Here is a 26,945-nt window from a genome sequence, read left to right as displayed (position 1 = left end):
GTGGAGTCTACAGAGACAGGCCGGCCTCCTTGAGCTGCTGTGGGCTCCACCCAGTTTGAGCTTCCAGGCAGCTGTGTTTACCTACTTAACCTCAGCAATGGCAGGCGCCCCTCCCCCAGCCTGGCTGCTGCCTTGCAGTTAGATCGCAGACTGCTGTGCTAGCAATGAGGGAGGCTCCGTGGGCATGGGACCCTCCCAGCCAGGTGTGTGATATAATCTCCTGGTGTGCCCTTTGCTAAGACCCTTGGTAAAGCGCAGTATTAGGGTGGGAGTTACCCAATTTTCCAGGTGTTGTGTGTCTCAATTCCCCTGGCTAGGAAAAGGGATTCCCTTCCCCCTTGCGCTTCCCAGGTGAGGTGATGCCTCGCCCTGCTTCAGGTCTTGCTGGTCGGGCTGCACCAGCTGACCAGTGCTGATTGTCTGGCACTTCCCAGTGAGATGAACCTGGTACCTCAGTTGAAAATGCAGAAATCACCCATTGTCTGTGTCACTCACGCTGGGAGCTAGAGACTGGAGCTGTTCCTATTCGGCCATCTTGCTCCGGAGATCCTCCATATATTTATGGTCATCACAAAGAATTTCAGGGTCCCAATTTTGAAGCTTCGTTATTAATGCCATGATGAAATCTTTTATTTCCTTTTCATGGGATTTCATATTATTAATCAAACTTGTATATTTAAGTTGTATTTTATTAACATGTAAAATGTGAGCTTCAAGTTTCTTGAGAGTAAAGACACAAGTCAACCAGGAGAGCTGATGAAAAAGTTAATGCTGAACCCATCTAGATTCTGTCCATGGTTCTGATGCTATCTTGACACATAAAACTACTTGGAAAATACTCATCCCTGGGATCAAGATAAGCCACACTGCCTATGTTGTGTGTCTTCTTGTTTACATGGCAATTTTCAGAGTGTATTGATATTCTTACAACACAGTGAAACCTTCCTGAGTATGGGTTTCTTGAGATTGAGACACATTTGGGTCTCCTCCTCAGGAATCATTTAGTAATTGTTGAATCAGTTTCTTTGATTTTTCTCCTTTCTACATTTTTGTTTTGCAAAAAATATACCTGCCTGACCTCACCAGTTTTCATCATATATCAAGACCTCTCTCTTCATAAATGCTTGGCCTGCCTTTCTTAGCACATTATTGAAGAGAGATAGGTAGGAGCATGAATGTAAAGCTGTGATTTTGGCCATTCTCTACAGAGAACAGAAAATCAGGACATGTATAGATATATATGATATGTTAATTAAGTCTGGAAAAGTAGAATTCTTCCCCCCCAAAAACTGTGAATCTAATGGTCAAGTTTGTTTTATTATATTTTGGAGAGTATAGACGTTTGATCCTCAACAACTATAACAAGGAAAGTAGAGAATGAGGCCTTTATAAGAATATAATAGAGGTATAAATAACATATGAGATTTCTTCTACCTTCCTAGATTTTGAATGCCCAGTGAAGTCCTTGGCTGAAGAATGATGTGGGGAAACTGGACAATTGTCAGTGAATTTGTTCTTGTGAGCTTCTCATCCCTGTCCACTGAGCTTCAGGCTCTGCTGTTTCTTCTTTTCTTGACGATTTACCTGGTTACTTTAATGGGCAATGTCCTCATCATCCTGGTCACTATAGGTGACTCTGCACTACAAAGTCCTATGCACTTCTTCCTCAGAAATTTGTCCTTCCTGGAGATAGGTTTCAACTTGGTTATTGTGCCCAAGATGCTGGGGACCCTGATCATTCAAGACACAACCATCTCCTTCCTTGGATGTGCCACTCAGATGTATTTCTTCTTCTTTTTTGGAGCTGCTGAGCGCTGCCTCCTGGCCACCATGGCATATGACCGCTATGTGGCCATCTGTGACCCCTTGCACTACCCAGTCATCATAGGCCACAGATCCTGTGGCCAGCTGGCAGCTGCCTCTTGGTTCTCAGGGTTTCCGGTGGCCACTGTGCAAACCACATGGATTTTCAGTTTCCCTTTTTGTGGCCCCAACAGGGTGAACCACTTCTTCTGTGACAGTCCTCCTGTTATTGCACTGGTCTGTGCTGACACCTCTCTGTTTGAACTGGAGGCTCTGACAGCCACTGTCCTATTCATTCTCTTTCCTTTCTTGCTGATTCTGGGATCCTATATGCGCATCCTCTCCACTATCTTCAGGATGCAGTCGGCTGAGGGCAAACACAAGGCCTTCTCCACCTGTTCCTCCCATCTCCTGGTTGTCTCCCTCTTCCACAGCACTGCCATCCTCATGTATTTCCGACCACGATCTAGTGCCTCTCCTGACAGCAAGAAGCTGCTATCACTCTCTTACACAGTGGTGACTCCCATGTTGAACCCCATCATCTACAGCTTAAGGAATAATGAAGTGAAGGTTGCACTGAAGCGGGTTATCCACAGGATGCTGGGTTCTCAGAAACTATGATTGGCTTAGATGTAAACTGAAGGGGTAAAATGTAAGCACACACAAACAAACAGAAAAATGGATTCCTCAAGTGGGTTTTGTGTTTCTACTCTTTCCAGGTGACGCAGTATGCCTACTGAAATTTTATACTTTCTACTAAGACCTATTTCTGAAAGAAAGAACATGAGTAATGAAATAAAGCATTATAGTATTCCATAGTATCTATGGGATGGTGGTACCAGTGTCTCTGGAAATGCTGCTAGTTTATATAAATTAGGATCCTCTGAAGATCAATAATTACAATCCACCATTTTTTAAAATTTGTTTTAACCTTTCTTGAACTCCCACATCCATTTCATTTTATAATTTTCTGCTTTACTTTCTTCTATTTGTCCAAAACCTACCTGCATATTTCTAGGCTGTCTTTGTTTACAAAGTAATTAAAATAACAATAATAATGCTAATAAATAGTAGAGTTTTGTTTTATCCTTTTACTCATGTTTTTCAATGAATTTGAGTTTGAACTCAAAATTTTAACAAATTTTTATTTAGCACTCAGCATATGTCAGATTCCGTTTAGGCCCTGAAGACACACTGGTGACTAAAACAGATAAATTTCTTACCCCATATAATTTACATCCTAGTGATAAAGACAGAAAATAAAAAGATACTTCAGTCCTCCAGTGGTTTATAAAGTATACATGTTTAGAGGACTAGCAATTGAAGAGTTCTGTCTCTGCTACTAGTCAGTCTGTGCCTTATCTGGAGAAAGGTTACTCCACGATGACTATGTCTAAATCTCACATTATTCACCTGGTATATGAGAGCTGCTTGACAGAAAAGGTGTAAAGAACTCCCAGTCAAGTATAAGTGGAGAAATTATGGGGAACTGGTGTAAAGAACCCAAAGATTTTTTGCTTATGGGATTTTTTTTTCTGTAATCTTATTGTGATTGGATGGAATCAATTGTTTTTTTTCAAGCTTGTGTATCTTTCAGCCACATAGTAGCCTCTGTTTATGATTTTACCTAGTGAACACAGTCCAACTCTGGACTCAACAAACAGCAGCCTTGGATATGGGCAACATAACTCTGTGTAAACATACTCCTAGCAATTCATTGATAATTACAGGGTGAAATTATATCTACTACACAGGCATGTCTGCCTCACCAACTCTATAAACAACCCTATCTCTGTGTGCCATAGAAGTACCAGGACCAGTTTCCTTTCCTTCACAAAGTGTCCTTCAGCTCTAGTGATACAAGGGCTGAAAGACAGCTTATTCTGTAAAATGGCCATAAGAATTTTCAAAAGAAAAGGCAGATCATGGGGTTCTATTTGCATGATGGCAATCACACAAACAGATTGACACCATTAAAAATTGATAGTCTCCAATTTCAGTCAAACTTTAACCACTTCTTCACATTCCTTTTTCTTGACCTTGGTGGGTAAGGTAAATAGTGGCCCCCTCTAATATATCTATATTCTAGTCCTTGGAACCTGTGAAGGTGGTATCTTCCATGGTAAAAGGGCTGCAGATGTGATTTAAGGATTCTCATATAGGGAGATTATCCTGTGCTATCTGGATAGGCCCAATCTAATCACAAGGATCCTTCTAAGAGGGAGGCAAGATGATCAGAAGGAGGGACAGAAAAATGTAAGCATGGAAGCAGAGGTTAGAGAAGACAGAAGGTGATACGCTATTGATTTTGAAATTAGAAGACAGGGCCATGATCCAGGAATGTAGGCAGCCTGTGGAAGCTGAAAAAGTCAAGGGGACAAAATTTTCCCCTAGAGCCTTCAGAAGATAACGTAGGTCTTGCTAACACCTTAATTTTAACTCAATGAAACTGATTTTGGACTTTTGAACTCTAGAATTCTCAGATAACAAATCCATGTCGTTTTAAGCAACTAGGTTTGTGGTAATCTGTTACAGCAGCAATACGACACTAATGCATTTGGTCATACCTTATTCTTCTCAGCTAATATCCAGGTGTTTGCTACTTTTCCCTGTACCACTCTTCCTTCTTTTATTCAAGAAAACAACTTCTACTTCATCAAGAAAATTGGGGTGATCAGATTTAAATGACTTTTAATTATGCCCTTACATCTAAAAATGTGTCCATCTATGCCCACATCCATGCCTATTTCTCTTCATCTCAGAAATACTTGATTTCATAGCCTCTTGTCTATGAACCATGCTTCCTGTGGTATCTCATCTGTTTCACCTGTAACTTCAACCTCTTCCCCTCTTTTGTCTCAAGCTGTAAACATGCCCTGATCCTTAAAAATGAATTACAATCTTGATCACGTTTCTCTTATCTTTCTCATTTACTCTCAGACTTACTTTTGTACCATCTTTATTGAAATACCTTACATATTATAAAACTCACCTATTTAAAGTTTATAGTTCATTTTTTCAGCATATTCACAATGTTGTGCAACCATCACCACAATCTAAGTTTACAACAATTTTATCACCCCTAAAGGAAAGCCCATACCCATTAGCATCAGACAATTTCTTGGGAAAAAAACTTTATAATTTCTATTTTATTTTCATTAAATTTACTATTTATTTGCTAAAATCTAGTTTCTTCCCCTATCACTTCATTGAAATAGATGTTTGAAAATCATTAATGGCCTCTATATTAATGTGTCCAGTGTTTAATCTTAATTTTGCTACTCTCTATTACAACTCTTACATTGCTCGTGTGTTTCTTTTGAAAATTTCTACACCTTTTATTTCCCAAATACCACTCTGTTCTGGTTTTCTTTCTACATGTCTGAACACTCGTTCTCAATCTTCAAGGATTTTTCTCACAAACACTTAACCATTGGAAACACTATGTTCCCCAAAGTTCCAATAATAACCTTGGTGCTTTTTTTCACTCTTGCTTTTTTTTTTTTTAAATAGCTATACTGAAGTATAATTTATATACAGAAACTGCATATATTTAATGTATACAATTTGATGAGTTTGTCCAAAGTCATATACCCATACCATACATACCATGAACAAGGTGAGAGAGGGAGAGAGAAAGAGAGAGAAACCTCATCACTCTAAGCTTGAGAGTAAGATATTTGCAAGTGTCCATAAGACATATCCACACTGATTTCCAAACGGCACCTTAAAGGTATCTTTTAACTCATGTCAAAAACTAAATTCATTTCCTTTATCCAATCCTGCTTCTTGAACTGAATTCATATTTCAAAGACTGTCGCTAGCATTACCTAGTCAACTAAATCAGAAATCTGATAATCAAATGAGGCTTATCCTTCATACCAGAAGGTCCAATAAAAAGTCCTTACCTAACCAGCATGTTATCAGTTACTTTCTGCCACAATACTACATTATACATAATCTTCAATAAATTCTACAAAGACTATACGATTCTTTTTCTGAATCATAATTTAGAAATACTGTTTACAAAAAAGAGTTAAGCTTACTTCTTCCTAAAACTTTTTATTGCCCATTTAAAATTTTTATTACTATTCTGTTCATTCAAAATATTGTGATATATTTACATATTGACCATCCTTCAAGACATATTTCAGATATTAACTCTTTCATGGCGTGGGTTCAATTGCTTCCAACCTGACAGTATGTTCTTCTCTGAGAAAACATATGCACACAAACATATGATCTATTTTTATTCTGTCCTACTTCTTTGCTCCTTGATTATGATATTTTCTTGTAAGGACAGGGTTTATAACATACTTATATCTCCTACATGGCCTATCACAGTGACTTGAGCATGGTAAAAATGCAATTAATATACATTTGATTTCCCATGAAATAAATTGGAAGTGCTAAATAAGTCCAAACATTCAACTATCTAGGATCCTTCACAGATATCCATATATAATCCCTGCAGAGAAATGTTGACTTATCAATATTTCAGGTTTCCAATATTTAAAACAATTCTATATTTATGATTAAATGTGGGAATTAAAAATGATAAAAACTTTTTCATTTTGGGTGTCTGTATTTTCCAAGAAAATGTGTAAAATACATTTTCCATCTACTCCCTGCCTGCAGTTAATCATTTCTATGTAAATTACATAATAGGGTTGGATTAGAAAATATAACGAAAAATGTGCATTTCTATAGTTTATAAGTTACATTTATAAAATTCTACTTTTATCTTTAAAACAGCCCTTTGAATTAACTATTGTTATTATTATTCCCATGTTAGAGATCATCTAAAAGGTTTTATCTGGTTTCATGCCTTTATATACTATGTACAGAGTACTGATCCCCAAAATTATATCTTCAAATGTGATATCTCCACTGAGCTCAAATCCAATATCCAATTGTATTCTTCATCCCTCTGCATTTATGTCAGGTAGGCATCTCACACTTAATTCATCCAAAACACTTCCATAAAACTTGCTTTTTTATTCCCCTCTTCTACTCACCAGCAAATATTATCATCACCTTATTTACTCACTACCTTTCATCCCTCATATTCAACCTATCAGCAAACCTGACAAATGATTTCCAAAATATATGCTATATCCAATTTTCTTTGATCTATGCTGCTATTATCCTAGATCAAGACACAATCTTTCTTTACCTTGACTACTGCAGTACTTCCTAACATATGTTCCCATTTCTATCTTGCTTCCCTGTAATCCACTATCAATGGAGGATCCTGAGTAGTCTTTTCAATATGTAAATAAGATTATATCATTCCCTTGCATGCAAACATTTCACAGCTTCCCATCACTATTAAAGTAAAATGGAAAACCTTTACTAATTCTACATTTGCAACTTGTGCTAGTCTCTATCCACATTTCCAGCCTCACTTAAAATCCCCTGGTCACTCAATTACATTGATATAGTACAATGATTTTGAATTGTGGATCAGAATCACCTGGAGAACTTTAAAGACACAATGTCAGCACTTCTCTTTTGGCCACAAAGAAGTAGCTTGCATTTAAACAATTCTCCCCAAAACAACTATACAACTATAAAAGATTGACAAAACACACAAAACAAGTGCTTAGAGATACAGGAGAGCAGCAAATACAGGACTTGAAGAGAAAAGCTAAGAGGAGGGAAGAACAAAAAAGTAAGTGCCACATACACCCAAGTGTTTTCCCCAAGGGCATTTGTCAATTCTCTAAGAGGAAAAAAGGGTGTTAGCATAAAGTGGCAATCACTGAAATAAGAAGATAGAAATTAGAATTTAGGGTTGCCAAAAATGTTACCATTGAGAATCAAATCAAGAAGATGAGGGTACCACAGATAAACAAGGCAAAAATTTGCATGCAATATACTTATAAGTTGTTTGTCACTCCTAAAAAGTGTATGCACAAGAAAAGACTCAAGGAAAGTCAAAAGAAAGCAGCATATGAAAGGCCCTCTCTTACCACTCCTATTCAACATAGTGTTGGAAGTTCTGGCTAGGGCAATCAGAAAAGAGAAAGAAATCAAGGGTATTCAGTTAGGAAAAGAAGAAGTCAAATAGTCCCTGTTTGCAGATGACATGATTGTATATTTAGAAAACTACATCATCTCAGCCCAAAATCTCCTTAAGCTGATAAGCAACTTCAGCAAAGTCTCAGGATACAAAATTAATGTGCAAAAATCACAAGCATTCTTATACACCAGTAACAGACAAACAGAGAACCAAATCAGGAATGAACTTCCATTCACAATTGCTTCAAAGAGAATAAAATACCTAGGAATCCAACTTACAAGGGATGTAAAGGAGCTCTTCAAGGAGAACTAAAAACCACTGCTCAGTGAAATGAAAGAGGACACAAACAAATGGAAGAACATATCATGCTCATGGTTAGGAAGAATCAATATCGTGAAAATGGCCATACTGCCCAAGGTAATTTATAGATTCAATGCCATCCCCATCAAGCTACCAATGAGTTTCTTCACAGAATTGGAAAAAACTGCTTTAAAGTTCATATGGAACCAAAAAAGAGCCCGCATCTCCAAGACAATCCTAAGTCAAAAGAACAAAGCTGTAGGCATCACGCTACCTGACTTCAAACTACACTACAAGGCTATAGTAACCAAAACAACATGGTACTGGTACCAAAACAGAGATATAGACCAATGGAACAGAACAGAGTCCTCAGAAATAATACCACACATCTACAGCCATCTGATCTTTGACAAACCTGACAAAAACAAGAAATGGGGAAATGATTCCCTATTTAATAAATGGTGCTGGGAAAATTGGCTAAACATAAGTAGAAAGCTGAAACTGGATCCTTTCCTTACTCCTTATATGAAAATTAATTCAAGATGGATTAGAGACTTAAATGTTAGACATAATACCATAAAAGCCCTAGAGAAATCCTAGGTAATACCATTCAGGACATAGTCATGGGCAAGGACTTCATGTCTAAAACACCAAAAGCAATGGCAACAAAAGCCAAAATTGACAAATGGGATCTAATTAAACTAAAGAGCTTCTGCACAGCAAAAGAAACTACCATCAGAGTGAACAGGCAACCTACAGAATGAGAGAAAATTTTTGCCATCTACTCAGCTGACAAAGGGCTAATATCCAGAACCTACAAAGAACTCAAACAAATTTACAAGAAAAAAACAAACAACCCCATCAAAACGTGGGCAAAGGATATGAACAGACATTTCTCAAAAGAAGACATGCATACAGCCAAGAGACCTATGAAAAAATGCTCGTCATCAATGGCCATCAGAGAAATGCAAATCGAAACCACAATGAGAGACCATCTCACATCAGTTAGAATGGCAATCATTAAAAAGTCAGGAAACAACAGGTGCTGGAGAGGACGTGGAGAAATAGGAACACTTTTACACGTTGCTGGGATTGTAAACTAGTTCAACCATTATGGAAAATAGTATGGCGATTCCTCAAGGATCTAGAACTAGAAGTACTATATGACCCAGCCATCCCATTACTGGGTGTATACCCAAAGGTTTATAAATCATGCTGCTATAAAGACACATGGACACGTAAGTTCATTGCGGCACTATTCACAATAGCAAAGACTTGGAATCAACCCAGGTCTAGTTTCAGTAATGGGGAATATTGTCCCTAGATTGAGAACTGCTTCAGATCCACCTAACAATTCATACAGCAAAACACAAAAGAACAAAATTATCTCCAAGTGAATTAACTGAACTCTAAAACAGAGCTCAAGAAGATTTATAGGAAGATTTATAGGAATACAAAGAATACAAAAAAATGCCCAGTATCCACCAGAGTACAATTCACCAAGTCTGGCATTCAATAAAATATTATGAGTTATGTAAAGAGGCAAGGAAATCACGTCTTATATAACGAGGAGAAAAATCAGTATAAATCAATTCAGAACTGACTCATGTTAGAATTAACAGAGAAAAATATTAAAAGTTATAATGTTATTGCATATGTTTAAAAAGTTAAGTAGAGATGTGTAAGTTACAAATAAAAGACAAATTAAACTTCTAGAGATGAAAACCAAAATATCTGTGATAAAAATGCTGAATGGGATTCATAGCAGTCTAAATATTACAGATTAAAGATGAGAAGATGGCCGAATAGGAAGAGCTCCAGTCTCCAACTCCCAGCGCGAGCGACACAGAAGACCGGTGATTTCTGCATTTTCAACTGAGGTACTGGGTTCATCTCACTGGGGAGTGCCGGACGATCGGTGCTGGTCAGCTGCTGCAGCCCGACCAGCGAGAGCTGAAGCAGGGCGAGGCATTGCCTCACCTGGGAAGCGCAAGGGGGAAGGGAATCCCTTTTCCTAGCCAGGGGAACTGAGACACACAACACCTGGAAAATTGGGTAACTCCCACCCCAATACGGCGCTTTAAGCAAACAGGCACACCAGGAGATCATATCCCACACCTGGCCGGGAGGGTCCCACACCCACGGAGCCTCCCTCAATGCTAGCACAGCAGTCTGTGATCTACCGGCAAGGCAGCAGCGAGGCTGGGGGAGGGGCGCCCGCCATTGCTGAGGCTTAAGTAGGTAAACAAAGCTGCTGGGAAGCTCGAACTGGGTGGAGCTCACAGCAGCTCAAGGAAACCTGCCTGTCTCTGTAGACTCCACCTCTGGGGACAGGGCACAGTAAACAATAACAAGCGCAGCAGAAACCTCAGCAGACGCAAACGACTCTGTCTGACAGCTTTGAAGAGAGCCGTGGATCTCCCAACACGGAGGTTGAGATCTGAGAAGGGACAGACTCCCTGCTCAAGTGGGTCCCTGACCCCTGAGTAGCCTAACTGGGAGACATCCCCCATTAGGGGCAGTCTGACACCTCACACCTCACAGGGTGGAGTACACCCCTGAGAGGAAGCTTCCAAAGCAAGAATCAGACAGGTACACTCGCTGTTCAGAAATATTCTATCTTCTGCAGCCTCTGCTGCTGATACCCAGGCAAACAGGGTCTGGAGTGGAACTCAAGCAATCTCCAACAGACCTACAGCTGAGGGTCCTGACTGTTAGAAGGAAAACTATCAAACAGGAAGGACACCTACACCAAAACCCCATCAGTACATCCCCATCATCAAAGACCAGAGGCAGATAAAACCACAAAGATGGGGGAAAAGCAGGGCAGAAAAGCTGGAAATTCAAAAAATAAGAGCGCATCTCCCCCGGCAAAGGAGCGCAGGTCATCGCCAGCAATGGATCAAAGCTGGACGGAGAATGACTTTGACGAGATGAGAGAAGAAGGCTTCAGTCCATCAAACTTCTCAGAGCTAAAGGAGGAATTACGTACCCAGCGCAAAGAAACTAAAAATCTTGAAAAAAAAGTGGAAGAATTGATGGCTAGAGTAATTAATGCAGAGAAGGTCATAAACGAAATGAAAGAGATGAAAACCATGACACGAGAAATACGTGACAAAGGCACAAGCTTCAGTAACCGACTCGATCAACTGGAAGAAAGAGTGTCAGTGATTGAGGATCAAATGAATGAAATGAAGCGAGAAGAGAAACCAAAAGAAAAAAGAAGAAAAAGAAATGAACAAAGCCTGCAAGAAGTATGGGATTATGTAAAAAGACCAAATCTACGTCTGATTGGGGTGCCTGAAAGTGAGGGGGAAAATGGAACCAAGTTGGAAAACACTCTGCAGGATATCATCCAGGAGAACTTCCCCAACCTAGTAGGGCAGGCCAACATTCAAATACAGGAAATACAGAGAACGCCACAAAGATACTCCTTCAGAAGAGCAACTCCAAGACACATAATTGCCAGATTCACCAAAGTGAAATGAAAGAAAAAATCTTAAGGGCAGCCAGAGAGAAAGGTCGGGTTACCCACAAAGGGAAGCCCATCAGACTAACAGCAGATCTCTCGGCAGAAACTCTACAAGCCAGAAGAGAGTGGGGGCCAATATTCAACATTCTTAAAGAAAAGAATCTTAAACCCAGAATTTCATATCCAGCCAAACTAAGTTTCATAAGTGAAGGAGAAATAAAATCCTTTACAGATAAGCAAATGCTTAGAGATTTTGTCACCACTAGGCCTGCCTTACAAGAGACACTGAAGGAAGCACTAAACATGGAAAGGAACAACCGGTACCAGCCATTGCAAAAACATGCCAAAATGTAAAGACCATCGAGGCTAGGAAGGAACTTCATCAACTAACCAGCAAAATAACCAGTTAATATCATAATGGCAGGATGAAGTTCACACATAACAATCTTAACCTTAAATGTAAATGAACTAAATGCTCCAATTAAAAGACACAGACTGGCAAACTGGATAAAGAGTCAAGACCCATCAGTCTGCTGTATTCAGGAGACCCATTTCACACGCAGAGACATACATAGGCTCAAAATAAAGGGATGGAGGAAGATTTACCAAGCAAATGGAGAACAAAAAAAAGCGGGGGTTGCAATACTAGTCTCTGATAAAACAGACTTTAAACCATCAAAGATCAAAAGAGACAAAGAAGGCCATGACATAATGGTAAAGGGATCAATTCAACAGGAAGAGCTAACTATCCTAAATATATATGCACCGAATACAGGAGCACCCAGATTCATAAAGCAAGTCCTTAGAGACTTACAAAGAGACTTAGACTCCCATACAATAATAATGGGAGACTTCAACACTCCACTGTCAACATTAGACAGATAAACAAGACAGAAAGTTAACAAGGATATCCAGGAATTGAACTCATCTCTGCAGAAAGCAGACCTAATAGGCATCTATAGAACTCTCCACCCCAAATCAACAGAATATACATTCTTCTCAGCACCACATCGTACTTACTCCAAAATTGACCACGTAATTGGAAGTAAAGCACTCCTCAACAAATGTACAAGAACAGAAATTATAACAAACTGTCTCTCAGACCACAGTGCAATCAAACTAGAACTCAGGACTAAGAAACTCAATCAAAACCGCTCAACTACATGGAAACTGAACAACCTGCTCCTGAATGACTACTGGGTACATAACGAAATGAAGGCAGAAATAAAGATGTTCTTTGAAACCAATGAGAACAAAGATACAACATACCAGAATCTCTGGGACACATTTAAAGCAGTGTGTAGAGGGAAATTTATAGCACTAAATGCCCACAAGAGAAAGCAGGAAAGATCTAAAATTGACACTCTAACATCACAATTAAAAGAACTAGAGAAGCAAGAGCAAACACATTCGAAAGCTAGCAGAAGGCAAGAAATAACTAAGATCAGAGCAGAACTGAAGGAGATAGAGACACAAAAAACCCTCCAAAAAATCAATGAATCCAGGAGTTGGTTTTTTGAAAAGATCAACAAAATTGACAGACCACTAGCAAGACTAATAAAGAAGAAAAGAGAGAAGAATCAAATCGACGCAATTAAAAATGATAAAGGGGATATCACCACCGACCCCACAGAAATACAAACTACCATCAGAGAATACTATAAACACCTCTACGCAAATAAACTGGAAAATCTAGAAGAAATGGATAATTTCCTGGACACTTACACTCTTCCAAGACTAAACCAGGAAGAAGTTGAATCCCTGAATAGACCAATAGCAGGCTCTGAAATTGAGGCAATAATTAATAGCCTACCAACGAAAAAAAGTCCAGGACCAGATGGATTCATAGCTGAATTCTACCAGAGGTACAAGGAGGAGTTGGTACCATTCCTTCTGAAACTATTCCAATCAATAGAAAAAGAGGGAATCCTCCCTAACTCATTTTATGAGGCCAACATCATCCTGATACCAAAGCCTGGCAGAGACACAACAAAAAAAAGAGAATTTTAGACCAATATCCCTGATGAACATCGATGAAAAAATCCTCAATAAAATACTGGCAAACCAGATTCAGCAACACATCAAAAAGCTTATCCACCATGATCAAGTGGGCTTCATCCCTGGGATGCAAGGCTGGTTCAACATTCGCAAATCAATAAACATAATCCAGCATATAAACAGAACCAAAGACAAGAACCACATGATTATCTCAATAGATGCAGAAAAGGCTTTTGACAAAATTCAACAGCCCTTCATGCTAAAAACGCTCAATAAATTAGGTATTGATGGAACGTACCTCAAAATAATAAGAGCTATTTATGACAAACCCACAGCCAATATCATACTGAATGGGCAAAACCTGGAAAAATTCCCTTTGAAAACTGGCACAAGACAGGGATGCCCTCTCTCACCACTCCTATTCAACATAGTGTTGGAAGTTCTGGCTAGGGCAATCAGAAAAGAGAAAGAAATCAAGGGTATTCAGTTAGGAAAAGAAGAAGTCAAATAGTCCCTGTTTGCAGATGACATGATTGTATATTTAGAAAACCCCATTGTCTCAGCCCAAAATCTCCTTAAGCTGATAAGCAACTTCAGCAAAGTCTCAGGATACAAAATTAATGTGCAAAAATCACAAGCATTCTTATACACCAGTAACAGACAAACAGAGAGCCAAATCAGGAATGAACTTCCATTCACAATTGCTTCAAAGAGAATAAAATACCTAGGAATCCAACTTACAAGGGATGTAAAGGACCTCTTCAAGGAGAACTACAAACCACTGCTCAGTGAAATGAAAGAGGACACAAACAAATGGAAGAACATATCATGCTCATGGTTAGGAAGAATCAATATCGTGAAAATGGCCATACTGCCCAAGGTAATTTATAGATTCAATGCCATCCCCATCAAGCTACCAATGAGTTTCTTCACAGAATTGGAAAAAACTGCTTTAAAGTTCATATGGAACCAAAAAAGAGCCCGCATCTCCAAGACAATCCTAAGTCAAAAGAACAAAGCTGGAGGCATCACGCTACCTGACTTCAAACTATACTACAAGGCTACAGTAACCAAAACAGCATGGTACTGGTACCAAAACAGAGATATAGACCAATGGAACAGAACCAAGTCCTCAGAAATAATACCACACATCTACAGCTATCTGATCTTTGACAAACCTGAGAGAAACAGGAAATGGGGAAAGGATTCCCTATTTAATAAATGGTGCTGGGAAAATTGGCTAAACATAAGTAGAAAGCTGAAACTGGATCCTTTCCTTATTCCTTATATGAAAATTAATTCAAGATGGATTAGCGACTTAAATGTTAGACCTAATACCATAAAAATCCTAGAGGAAAACCTAGGTAGTACCATTCAGGACATAGTCATGGGCAAAGACTTCATGTCTAAAACACCAAAAGCAAAAGCAGCAAAACCAAAATTGACAAATGGGATCTAATTAAACTAAAGAGCTTCTGCACAGCAAAAGAAACTACCATCAGAGTGAACAGGCAACCTACAGAATGGGAGAAAATTTTTGCAATCTACTCCTCTGAAAAAGGGCTAATATCCAGAACCTACAAAGAACTCAAACAAATTTACAAGAAAAAAACAAACAACCCCATCAAAAAGTGGGCAAAAGATATGAACAGACATTTCTCAAAAGAAGACATTCATACAGCCAACAGACACATGAAAAAATGCTCATCATCACTGGCCATCAGAGAAATGCAAATCAAAACCACAATGAGATACCATCTCACACCAGTTAGAATGGCGATCATTAAAAAGTCAGGAAACAACAGGTGCTGGAGAGGATGTGGAGAAATAGGAACACTTTTACACTGTTGGTGGGATTGTAAACTAGTTCAACCATTATGGAAAACAGTATGGCGATTCCTCAAGGATCTAGAACTAGATGTACCATATGACCCAGCCATCCCATTACTGGGGATATACCCAAAGGATTATAAATTATGCTGCTATAAAGACACATGCACACGTATGTTTATTGCAGCACTATTCACAATAGCAAAGACTTGGAATCAACCCAAATGTCCATCAGTAACAGATTGGATTAAGAAAATGTGGCACATATACACCATGGAATACTATGCAGCCATCAAAAAGGATGAGTTTGTGTCCTTTGTAGGGACATGGATGCAGCTGGAAACCATCATTCTTAGCAAACTATCACAAGAACAGAAAACCAAACACCGCATGTTCTCACTCATAGGTGGGAACTGAACAATGAGATCACTTGGACTCAGGAAGGGGAATTTCACACACTGGGGCCTATCGTGGGGAGGGGGAAGGGGGGAGAGATTGCATTGGGAATTATACCTGATGTAAATGACGAGTTGATGGGTGCAGCACACCAACATGGCACAAGTATACATATGTAACAAATCTGCACGTTATGCACCTGTACCCTACAACTTAAAATATAATAATAATAAATAAATTTAAAAAAAATAATAAAAAATTAAAAAAAAAGAAAGATGGGTGAGTTTGATGGAATAGCCATAGAAATTATGCAAAATAAAACAGAAAAACAAATACAAAATATGAGAAGAAAATCAGTGAGCTATGGGAGAACCTCAAGCTGTGTAACATGAAGGTACTTGTAGTCACCAAGGCAGAGGAGAGGACAGAAAAAAAAAAATTGAAGAAATAATGGCTGAAAATTTTCCAAACTTAATTAAAACTATAAACCACATATCAAGAAACTCAGTAAATGCTAAGCACAAAAAAATGAAGACACATAACTAAAGGCACATAATTATCAAATTGCTCAAAACCAATGATAAAGAGAAAATGTCAAAAGTGGCCAGTGGGAGAGGCATTCTATGTATAGAGGTATAAAGATAAGAATAACATCAAATTTCTCATCGAAAGCAATACAGGTAAATGGAAATGAAGCAAGACTTTTATGGTATTTAAAAGAATAACAATTTTTCACCCTGAAATTCTACACTTGGAAAAATATCTTTCAGAAAGAAAGGCAAATAAAGGTGTCTTCAGGCATACAAGATCTCGGAGATTTATCACCAGCAGAACCCACACTATGAGAAATATTGAAGAATGTCCTGTTGGCAGAAGGAAAAATGATACACAGACTGGGTGTGGTGGCTTATGCCTGTAAATCCCGGCACTTTGGGAGGCTAAGACAGGTAGATCATTTGAGGTCAGGAGTTCAAGACCAGCCTGTCCAACATGTTGAAACCCTGTCTCTACTAAAAATACAAAAATTAGCTGGGCATGGTGGCATACACGTGTAATCCCAGCTACTCCAGAGGCTGAGGCAGAAGAATCGCTTGAACTTTGAGGTGTAGGTTGCAGTGAGACAAGATGGCACCATTGCACTCCAGCCTGGGCAACAGGGAGATTCTCTCTCTCAATTTTTTTTAAAAAAAGGATACCACAGGAAAATCTGGTATTTAAAGAAATGAAGGCCATAAAAATACTAGTAATATAAGTAAATATATTGAAAAATTTACTTAGTATCGAAATCTTTTTTTTTCTTTTTACCAGAAACAATATTATTTAACGATAAAAGAGTCAATTTACCAGGAAGATATGACAATTATAAGAGAGTAATAGAAAACAACATAACAATAGTAGGAGATTTCAATATCCCACTACACACACACACACACACACACACACACTCACATACTCACATATACATTAAGTTCTGGGATACATGTGCAGAACGTGCAGGTTTGTTACATAGGTATACTCGTGCAATGGTGGTTTGCTGTGGCCATCAACCCCTCATCTACATTAGGTATTTCTCCTAATGCTATCCCTCGCCTGGACCCCCACCCCATGACAGGCCCCAGTGGGTGATGTTCCCCTCCCGGTGTCCATGTGTTCTCATTGTTCAACTCCCACTTATGAGTGAGAACATGCAGTGTTTGGTTTTCTGTTCCTGTGATAGTTTGCTGGGAATGATGGTTTCCAGCTTCATCCATGTCCCTGCAAAGGACATGAAGTCATCCTTTTTTATGGCTGCATAGTATTCTATGGTGTATATGTGCCACATTTTCTTTATCCAGTCTCTCATTGATGGGCATTTGGGTTGGTTCCAAGTCTTTGCTATTGTGAACAGTGCTGCAATAAACATACGTGTGCATGTGTCTTTATAGTAGAATAATTTATAATCCTTTGAGTATATACCTAGTAATGGTATTTCTGGGTCAAATGGTATTTCTGGGCAGATCCTTGAGGAATTGCCACAGTGTCTTCCACAGTGGTTGAACACAACAGTTGAATGAGTGAGTTTACACTCCCAACAGTGTGAAAGCATTCCTATTTCTCCACAGCCTTGAAACATCTGTTGTTTCCTGACTTTTTAATAATCATCATTATAACTGGTGTGAGATGGTATCTCATTGTGGTTTTGATTTGCATTTCTCTAATGACCAGTGATGATGAGCTTTTTTTTTTCATGTGTCTGTTGGTTGCATAAATGTCTTCTTTTGAGAAGTGTCTGTTCATATCCTTTGCCCACTTTTTGTTTGCTTTTTCTTGAAAATTTGTTTAAGGTCCTTGTAGATTCTGGATATTAGACCTTTGTCAGACAGATAGATTGCAAAAATTTTCTCCCATTCTGTAGGTTGCCAAACAGACACTTTTCAAAAGAAGACATACAAGTGGCAAACAAGCATATGAAAAAATGCTCAACATCACTAATCATTAGAGAAATGCAAATCAAAACCACAATGAGATACCATCTCACACCAGTCAAAATGGCTACTATTAAAAAATCAAAACAAACAAATAACAACAACAACAACAACAAAAACAGATGCTGGCAAAGTTGTAGGGAAAAGGGAACACTTTCCTGATGGGAATGTAAATTAGTTCAGCCACTGTGGAAAGCAGTTTGGTGATTTCTTGAATAACTTAAAATAGAACTACCATTCAACCCAACAATGCCATTACTGGGTATATACCCAGAGGAATATAAATCACTCTACCATAAAGATACGTGCATGGTTATGTTCATTGCAGCACTATTCACAACAGCAAAGGCATGGAATCAACCTAAATGCCCATCAATAGCAGGAAATATGGTATATATACACCATGGAATACTATACAACCATGAAAAAGACCAAGATAATGTCTTTTGTAGCAACATAGATGGAGCTAGTGGCTATTATCCTATCTTAACACAGGAACAGAAAATCAAATACTGTATGTTCTCACTTATACGTTGGAGCTAAATATTGAGTACACAAGGATAGAAATAATAGAACAACAGATACTGTGGCCTATTGAAGAGTTGAGGGTAAGAGAAGGGTGAGTATAAAACAAACTGCCTATCAGGTACTATACTTATTACCTGGGTGATGAAATAATCTGTACACCAAACCCTCGTGACATGCAATTTACCTATATAATAAACCTGCACATATACCCCTGAAACTAAAAGTTACACACACACACACACACACACACACACACACACACAGAGAATCATCAGTAACTCAAATATTACAGGTAAGAAGTTTTAGGTTGCCACACCTGTTAAAAAAACTCCAGCAAGCTGAGCTTAAGGCAGAAAATAAGAAATCCATGAAAGGGTAGGGAAAGAACAAGCTATAATTATCAATTTATATCTGGGGCAGGATTAGGAGCTACAGTAGCTATGTTTTCTGCTAATTATTTGCTTCTTTTGCTCTTCCTCTTTCAACTTTCTTACATGAATAATCATGACAGGAGCTATTCTTTTATGTATCAAGTAGAAATGTGAACTACTTGATATCATGCTGCTATGATAAAGTTCTTAATGGAACTTTATGTGTTCCCTGTATTAGGAATATGAATTAATCACTGAAAGAAGAAGGGGATGCTGAGGGCAAAAGGGGTGTACTTCACCAGTTGACCTTTCCAGATCTACCTTCTATCCTTTTTAGCTTGCTATGTGCTTCAGAATGTTTGATGTCTTTTATGAATTATACCAAAAGGCTCATTGTTCCCTGGCTTCTAATTGGAATACAATAGCAGGGGATCGGAAGGTGGGTGGAAAATGGGCTTGAGAAATATTTCTTCCCATGGCTTCCTTGCCTTCATATAGCCTAAGTCCACAGTTCCTATCTTGTGCCCTTAGTATATCACTACCCTCTCCAGGTTCTAGTTCCCTCCTCTTGGTCATTCAGGCTTAGTATTAGTTACAACTTCTCACTCTTGCCATATGTCATTATTCTTGGAATATTTCACTATTTCTTGCTGGTTTCCACAACTCCTGTATTCATCTTTATGAAGATGTATCCTGATAAATATGATCCTTATGTTTCTAAAAGAGTGTGAGAAGGACAGCAGAGCTCATATATTCTGCTTCATTGTACCCATGCTCTTCATTAACCATGTTAAGCACACATATAGGTACACATGCTAACACACATGTAGCAACTAGCTCATAGTAAGTGATTCAGTAATACCTGTTAATTTATTGATCATTTGATGATGCAGAGAGATTCAGAAGTACCAAAAGATAAAGGACGTGGAGTAAGATCCGAAATAGACAGGTGATAATACACAGCATTATTAAAAAGTTAGATTTTACAAGGCTTATAAAATGTGTGGGTTTATCAGGGGATTTCTTAACCCTTAGGTGTCAAAGGACCAACCAGAAGGAAGTGTATCTCCTTCCGATTGCTGCATGAATTATTGTCCTTCTCCTTCTATGAAAGAAACGCGGGATAAAGGATAGAGGGTGTGTCTATGGATAAGACCCAAGAATAAGAATCTTACTATTTATTTATTAATTTTTATTTTACAATTGACATGACAATTATACATAGTTTGGGAATACAGTGTGATGTTTCAATGCATGGAAACATAGTATAGTAATCAAATCAGGGTAATTACCATATCCATCACTTTAAGTCTTACCATATTTTAGTTTCACAAAGAAGAGGGCTACCTAGCAAGACTTCTTTAATAATATAATTTTATTTTATCCAATATATCAAAATATTATTTTATTGTCACACCATCCATATAAAATTATTAATGACATGGTTTATATTCTATTTTCATACTGGTGTGAAAATTTGAGATCTAATGTGCATTTTTTTTCTTCTTTTCAACTTTTATTTTAAAGGCGGGGGTATACATGCAGGTTTGTTACAGAAGTATATTGCGTGATGCTGAGATTTGGAGTACAAATGAATCCATTACCCAGGTAGTGAGTGGGTAATAGGTAGTTTTTTTAACGCTTCCCCCTCCCTCCCATAATCTAGTAGTCCCCAGTGTCTATTGTTCCCACCTTTGTCTTCATATGTACCCAACGTTTAGTTCCTACTTATGAGTGAGAACATGAAGTATTTGGTTTTCTGTTTTTGTACTAGTTCACTTAGGATAATGGTTTCAAGCCACATCTATGTTTCTGTGAATGACATGATTTCATTCTATTTCACGACTGCATAGTATTCCAAGGTATATATGTACTTTTGTTTTCAGAGCAGGAGTGAAAGTTTATTAAAAAGCTTTAGAACAGTAAGGAAGGAAAAGGAAAGGAGAAAAAAGAAGGAAAGTATAACTTGGAAGGGGGCCGAGTGGGCGACTTGAGAAACCAAGTGTGCCAATGTACAGTTTAAAAATCCAATCCACCTGGGTTGATTCCATGTCTTCCCAGCAAGTCTTTGAATTAGGAAGCCAAAAGGGTCTCTGAGCTCATTGTCAGTGTGAGATTCCAAGCCTGCATGGGAAATACCTTGTGGTTAATTTCCTCAGAGCTCCCTTCACATCCTTGTTTCTCAGGCTGTAGATGAGGGGATTAAGCATGGGAGTCACCATTGCATAGAAAACAGACACCAATTTTTCCTGCTGTTTGGAAGACTTGGGTGTCATGTAAGTGATAATTGCTGATCCATAAAAAAGTATGACCACCATGAGGTGGGAGCCACAGGTAGAAAACGCCTTGAGACTCCCCACAGTTGACTTCATCTTGACCGCAGTTACTATGATATGGCCATAGGATACCAGAATCAGAAAAATGGGTATGAGGAGAATCACAACCCCCATAAGAAAAATGGCCATCTCCGATGTGTGGGTGTCTGTGGATGCCAAGATCAATAGTGCAGGGGCTTCACAAAAGAAATGAGCAATGTTGTTACTACCTTGGTAGGGTAGCCTCAGTGTGAAGGTGGTGTCTACCACAGACACCAGAATGCCACTGGTCCATGATCCTGTTGCCAGCTGGACACACACTTTCCAGGTCATGATGCTAGGGTAATGCAGAGGATTGCAGATTGCCACATAGCGATCATAGGACATCACTGCCAGAAGGGCACACCGTGTACACCCAAAAATGAGGAAAAAGAGAAGTTGAGCTGTGCAACATGTGAATGAAATGAACTTCTTCCTGGAAAGCAGGTGCACTAGTGTCTGAGGAACTATGTTGGTAGAGAAACAGAGGTCAGCCAGAGACAAGTTGCAGAGAAAAAAAAATACATGGGTGTGTGAAGTCGGGAGTCAACAGGAACAAGGGACATAAGAAGCAGATTTCCAAGCAGAGTGACCAGGTAGACACCCAAGAATAAGATCAATAGCAGCTGCTGGGTGTATGGCCCATCAGAGAGTCCCAGAAGGAGGAATTCTGTCACTTGTGTCTGATTTATCTGTCTCATAGTTTGTTGTCCTTTTCAGTAAGAAGTCACTATGTGCTAACCATAGACATGCATACCTCTAAAATTATATAATTCAGAGGTGAAGGCTTAGGAATTGCCCCAATTGCTACTGAAAATTTCAAGAACCCCCTCCATAAGAGGATCATGTTTCTTTCATCGGAACATTTTCAATGTTGTAAAACAAACTTTAAAAGATGTTGCATTCATTGTTGGTGTCATCTGGCAAGAATAGGGTAGACTTTTAAAATTATTTTTCTTACTCCGAATAACACACTTTTAACAGCACAATATTAAATACAGACTAAATTCATCTATAAAGTCATGCCATTTAATTTCTGTTTGTTCTTAACTAAAACCCCTGAGTCTTAAGTGCTCTTATCACATCTCCTCTTCCCCACTTATGATTATATAGATTTCTGTTGTATTTTACCTGAAAGGACAGACACGAGGGTATAAGAAATCAGAAAGAGCCAAAGTCCTGGTATGTTTTATTTAAGAAACTAACCTGCTTTGTAGGAGCTGGGAAACCAAAGGGTAACTCAGGTTACCCTTGGGAATCCTATCTGAAGCCTCAGCTTGAGTTCTGTTCAGTCTCAACTGTGAATGGACTTCCAATATAACAAACACACCATCAAAACAGAATTTTCATTTTAAGCCACCAGCGTGGCTAGTTTCATACTCGGCCCAAACAGCACTACTCCCCAGCTCTCTCTGCTAAAAATTATATGCATTATCTGTCCACTACCCCCCAAAATTAAAAGTTCCTTTGAAAATAGTTTCCATGTCTTTTCACCTCTGTGCCTTTTATAAGACATAGCAAAGAACTTCATTCCATAAATGACCATTAATTCATTAAATAGATAGTAATTTGATCACATAGTTAAGCAGAGCTGTTTAGAAGGTTTGCCAATATCCCTAGAGATATTTAAAATAATTTGGAAATAATAATACAATTTTGTGGAGCTGTTCCAAAAAAAAGGGAAATAAATTTACTTTAAAGTATAAAGTTTAAGATCCTATGTACGGGTTGGGCTATCAATCCTTTAACTGTCTGGTGAAAGTATCTCAGAATAATGTTTTAAATGCATCACATAAAATGTATAGGATTACCAAGGAAACCAGTTATATCAAAATATAGTTATCGAAATAATTTTAGAAAACAGATTTGTAAACAGCAATATATGTGCTTCTTTATTAATACACTAAAGTTCTGAAATGTAGTGGTGGGTCTAACAACCATCTTCATTTCAAAATAATGATGAGCTTAAATATTTGGAGATCTCTTTAACAACTGCAATACAATATAAAAATTATTATAATTACTATTGCTGACAAAGTCATGGATACTTCCAATATTGGTGTGGGTTGGTTACTTGCATTCAAATTGGAAGGAAACATCAACTTTCAGTTAGGGGAAAATAAAAATAAAAAAGTAACATTTTACTCCAAGTTGAAGAACTCCCTTGGGTTACAGGAATCCCCAGGAGTTTTCTTTAAAAAAAAAAAAAAAAAAAAAAAAAGACATAATTACACCCTACATAATCTCGTAACAGAGTCTCAGCATCTGGATTGGTCTGTGAGTCAAAGAAATGAAAGATTTCAATTCATAATTGGTCTTCAGACTAAAGTTGGAATTTGGCATTAGGAGGAAGGTCCCTTTGTACTTCCACTTAACTGTTTGGTGCTTTAGGTTTTTAGCATTGCTCCTTGCTCACTTTGTAGGCAGAAGGCCTTAAGCAAACAGTTTAGTCCAACATGTATCACCTATATGATAAAATCCAATTTATAACCCTTCCACCTTTACCTACTACTGGTTAGCCATGGACTCTACACTACTTTCCTCACTTCTTGGGATTTCTCCTACAACATCTTTTCTCCAGACAGGAATTTAGTTGTCCTGGGCCAAAGTTACCACTAACAACCAATCTGGGAAATCTGTGGCCTAATGTCGCTTCTCTTCTCCACTTTTATTTTAACACCAGAGGAAGAATCCTGAAAACAATTTCACCTTACTGTTTTACTTTACAATGTACTGATTAGTTAATTATTTAAAAGATTATTTTTTTAACTCAAAATATACATTTTCTTTATTCTTTATGTTATTCTCTTTTACACATCTAGGAAAATCTGTCAAAACAAAAACAGTCTCATATCTAATCATATAAACGTAATGGTTACACAATATTACTGTTATATCAGGTAGATGGAGGTGTGGATGTTGATTCAATTGTAAAATAAAAACCAGTACCACCAAACTCTAAAATCTTTGAAAGGATAAAAGCCTCTTACCTAATCCCTAAGAGGAACTCAATATTCCTTCTCAGTTTTGAAGATAAGTCACTTAATTTTAACATTTTGTTTGTTTAATTGTATTTTAAATATACACCAAATATACATTTTTCAGAACAAAAGAAAAAAATTGATAAATTGGACATCATCAAAATGAAAAATGTTTGTGTTTCAAAAGACATCATTAAGGGTAGTGAAAAGACAACCCACAGAATGGTAGAAAAATTTTGCAAATTATATATCTGATAAGGGACTTATATTTAGAATATATAAGAAACATAACTTGGTAATAAAAAGGCCAATAATATAATTAATAACTGGGCAAAGAATCTAAATAGACATTGTTTCCAGAGGAGGTATGCAAATGGCCAGTAGGCACATGAAAATATGCTGAATGTCATTAGCCATAAAGGAAATGCAAACCAAAACCACAATAGCATACAACTTTTCACCTACTAGGATGGCTAGCAGGTTACCATATGAATCAACCATCCCACCAGTAGGTATATACCCAAGAGAACTGAAAGCATATGTTGCACACAAAAACTTATACATTAATGTTTATGGCAACATTATTCATATAGTCAGAAAGTACAGTGATCCAAAGACAAAAAGTGAAATGTCTTTGAATGTATAAAGAAAAGGTGATATATCAGCTGGGCGCCGTGGCTCATGCCTGTAATCCCAGTACATTGACAGACTGAGGCAGGTGGATCACTTAAGGTCAGGAGTTCGAGGCCAGCCTGGTCAATATGGTGAAACCCTGTCTCTACTAAAAATACAAAAATTAGCTGGGCATCATGGCGCATGCCTGTAGTCCCAACTAGTTGGGAGGCTGAGACGGGAGAATCGTTTGAACAGGGTAGGCAGAGGTTGTAGTAAGCTGAGATCACACCACTGCACTTCAGCCTGGATGACAGAGAGAGACCCCATCTCAAAAAGAATAAAGGTGATATATCCATATAAAGGATTGAGCATGGTACAACATGAATAAACCTTTAAAATGTTATGGTAAGTGAAAAAAGTAGTCACAAAGGATGACATATTGCATGATTCCATTTATATTAAGTGTCAAGAACAGGCAAATCTACAGAGAAAGAAAGTAGATTGGTTGTTGCCTAGGGCTGGGGGTATAGGAGGACTGGATGATGGTGACTAAGGAATGCATGATTTCTTTTTGGAGTGATGAAAAAGTTCTAAAATTGACTGTGGTGATGGTTGCACAACTTTGTGAATATTCTAAAAGCCATTGAATTATACACTTTAAATGGTAAGTTGTGTGGTATGTCCAACATGCATCACCCAAATGTATGGTAATAGTAAATCTCTTTCCAAACACCCGCAAGCCCGCTACCCTTTCCATTAGTAACCATAGATCACAAGTTGTATACATCTTTCCAGATGTCTATTAATTCAAATATGCATGTGTGTATGTACATGAGTATGTACACTTTTGTAATTAACATATGATTTAGTGACTTAATTGTCCCAACAATCGCTATTATCTTGGAGACACTTCTTGACTGATATATATAGCTATACCTATGTCTTGCTTTATATTCCACACTATAGTTAATTGATTATAGTTGATTGCATTATATTCCACACTATAGTTAAACCAAAACTTAGTTAACTATTCTCTTATTGATGAACAATAATATTGGGGCCAATTTATGCTATCACAAACAATTATGTTATGAACATTCCTATACATATATTATTTTTCACTGCTACCAATATATCTGTAAGGTAAACAACCAACATTCAAATTGCCAGATACGAGCTTTATCCAAGACAGAAGATATAAGGGTAGGCATATCTTTACTTTTGATAGATGCTGCCAATATCTAAAAACTGTAGTGCCTAGCAGTTATAGAAGTGCCTATCTTTATTTCAAGGGAAATCAACTCATTCAATAACTGATAAATAAAACATAATTATGAACAATTACATTTCTGCTTAATGATTACTTATGACCCCACACTGAATATAGATGAATTCCACCCTCCCTTATCTATCTGCAGGCAATCTTTCCAGTCTTATCCCATACCAACTAACTTGCAAACACTGCATTTTTACACTCCACAGTTTTTTGCTCAGCATGGTCCCTCTACTCAGAGACATGCCCACTAAATCAAGGTATCATTACTTTCCTTGGGCACTCATCATACTTTGAATATTCAATCAATCTTATTTTTTGAGTACATACTGTATACCAAGCATATGCTAAAGACTGGGGATACAGACTGAAAACCCAGTTCCTAACACTAAAGAATTCCGGTGGTGGGGGGGCAAATTGTTTCATCCCCAGTGCCTAGAGTGGTTCTTGGAATATCATAGATTCAGTCAATATTGGTTTAAGTAATCTATATAATCTATCACATCAAATTAATAAAGAATTGCTTCTAAAGAG

The 26,945-nt window shown here is 38.0% G+C and overlaps 2 protein-coding genes across 2 annotated transcripts; one reads left to right on the top strand and one right to left on the bottom strand.

Moving 5' to 3' along the window:
• The first annotated feature begins 1,452 nt into the window (after positions 1-1,452).
• LOC126935154 (olfactory receptor 10A4) lies at positions 1,453-2,523 on the top strand. The gene has a single exon (XM_050756353.1). It carries the CDS (start codon positions 1,477-1,479, stop codon positions 2,422-2,424), a length of 948 nt encoding a protein of 315 aa, XP_050612310.1. The 5' UTR covers positions 1,453-1,476; the 3' UTR covers positions 2,425-2,523.
• An 18,161-nt stretch (positions 2,524-20,684) lies between these two features.
• LOC126935153 (olfactory receptor 2D2) lies at positions 20,685-23,145 on the bottom strand. The gene is given in 2 exon segments (XM_050756351.1): positions 20,685-22,061; positions 22,064-23,145. Coding segments are annotated over 2 exon segments (948 nt in total). The 5' UTR covers positions 22,244-23,145; the 3' UTR covers positions 20,685-21,293.
• Between the last annotated feature and the right edge of the window lie 3,800 nt (positions 23,146-26,945).

Source organism: Macaca thibetana, chromosome 14 (assembly GCF_024542745.1).
Source record: "Macaca thibetana thibetana isolate TM-01 chromosome 14, ASM2454274v1, whole genome shotgun sequence".
In the NCBI taxonomy this organism is placed as follows: domain Eukaryota; kingdom Metazoa; phylum Chordata; class Mammalia; order Primates; family Cercopithecidae; genus Macaca; species Macaca thibetana.
The sequence above is the reverse complement of the archived record's forward strand: the minus strand, read 5'-3'. Positions and strand labels throughout refer to the sequence as shown.

Coding starts and splice junctions, on each gene's coding strand:
- LOC126935154 (XM_050756353.1), top strand. CDS start 1,477: ATGATGTGGGGAAACTGGACAATTGTCAGTGAATTTGTTCTTGTGAGC.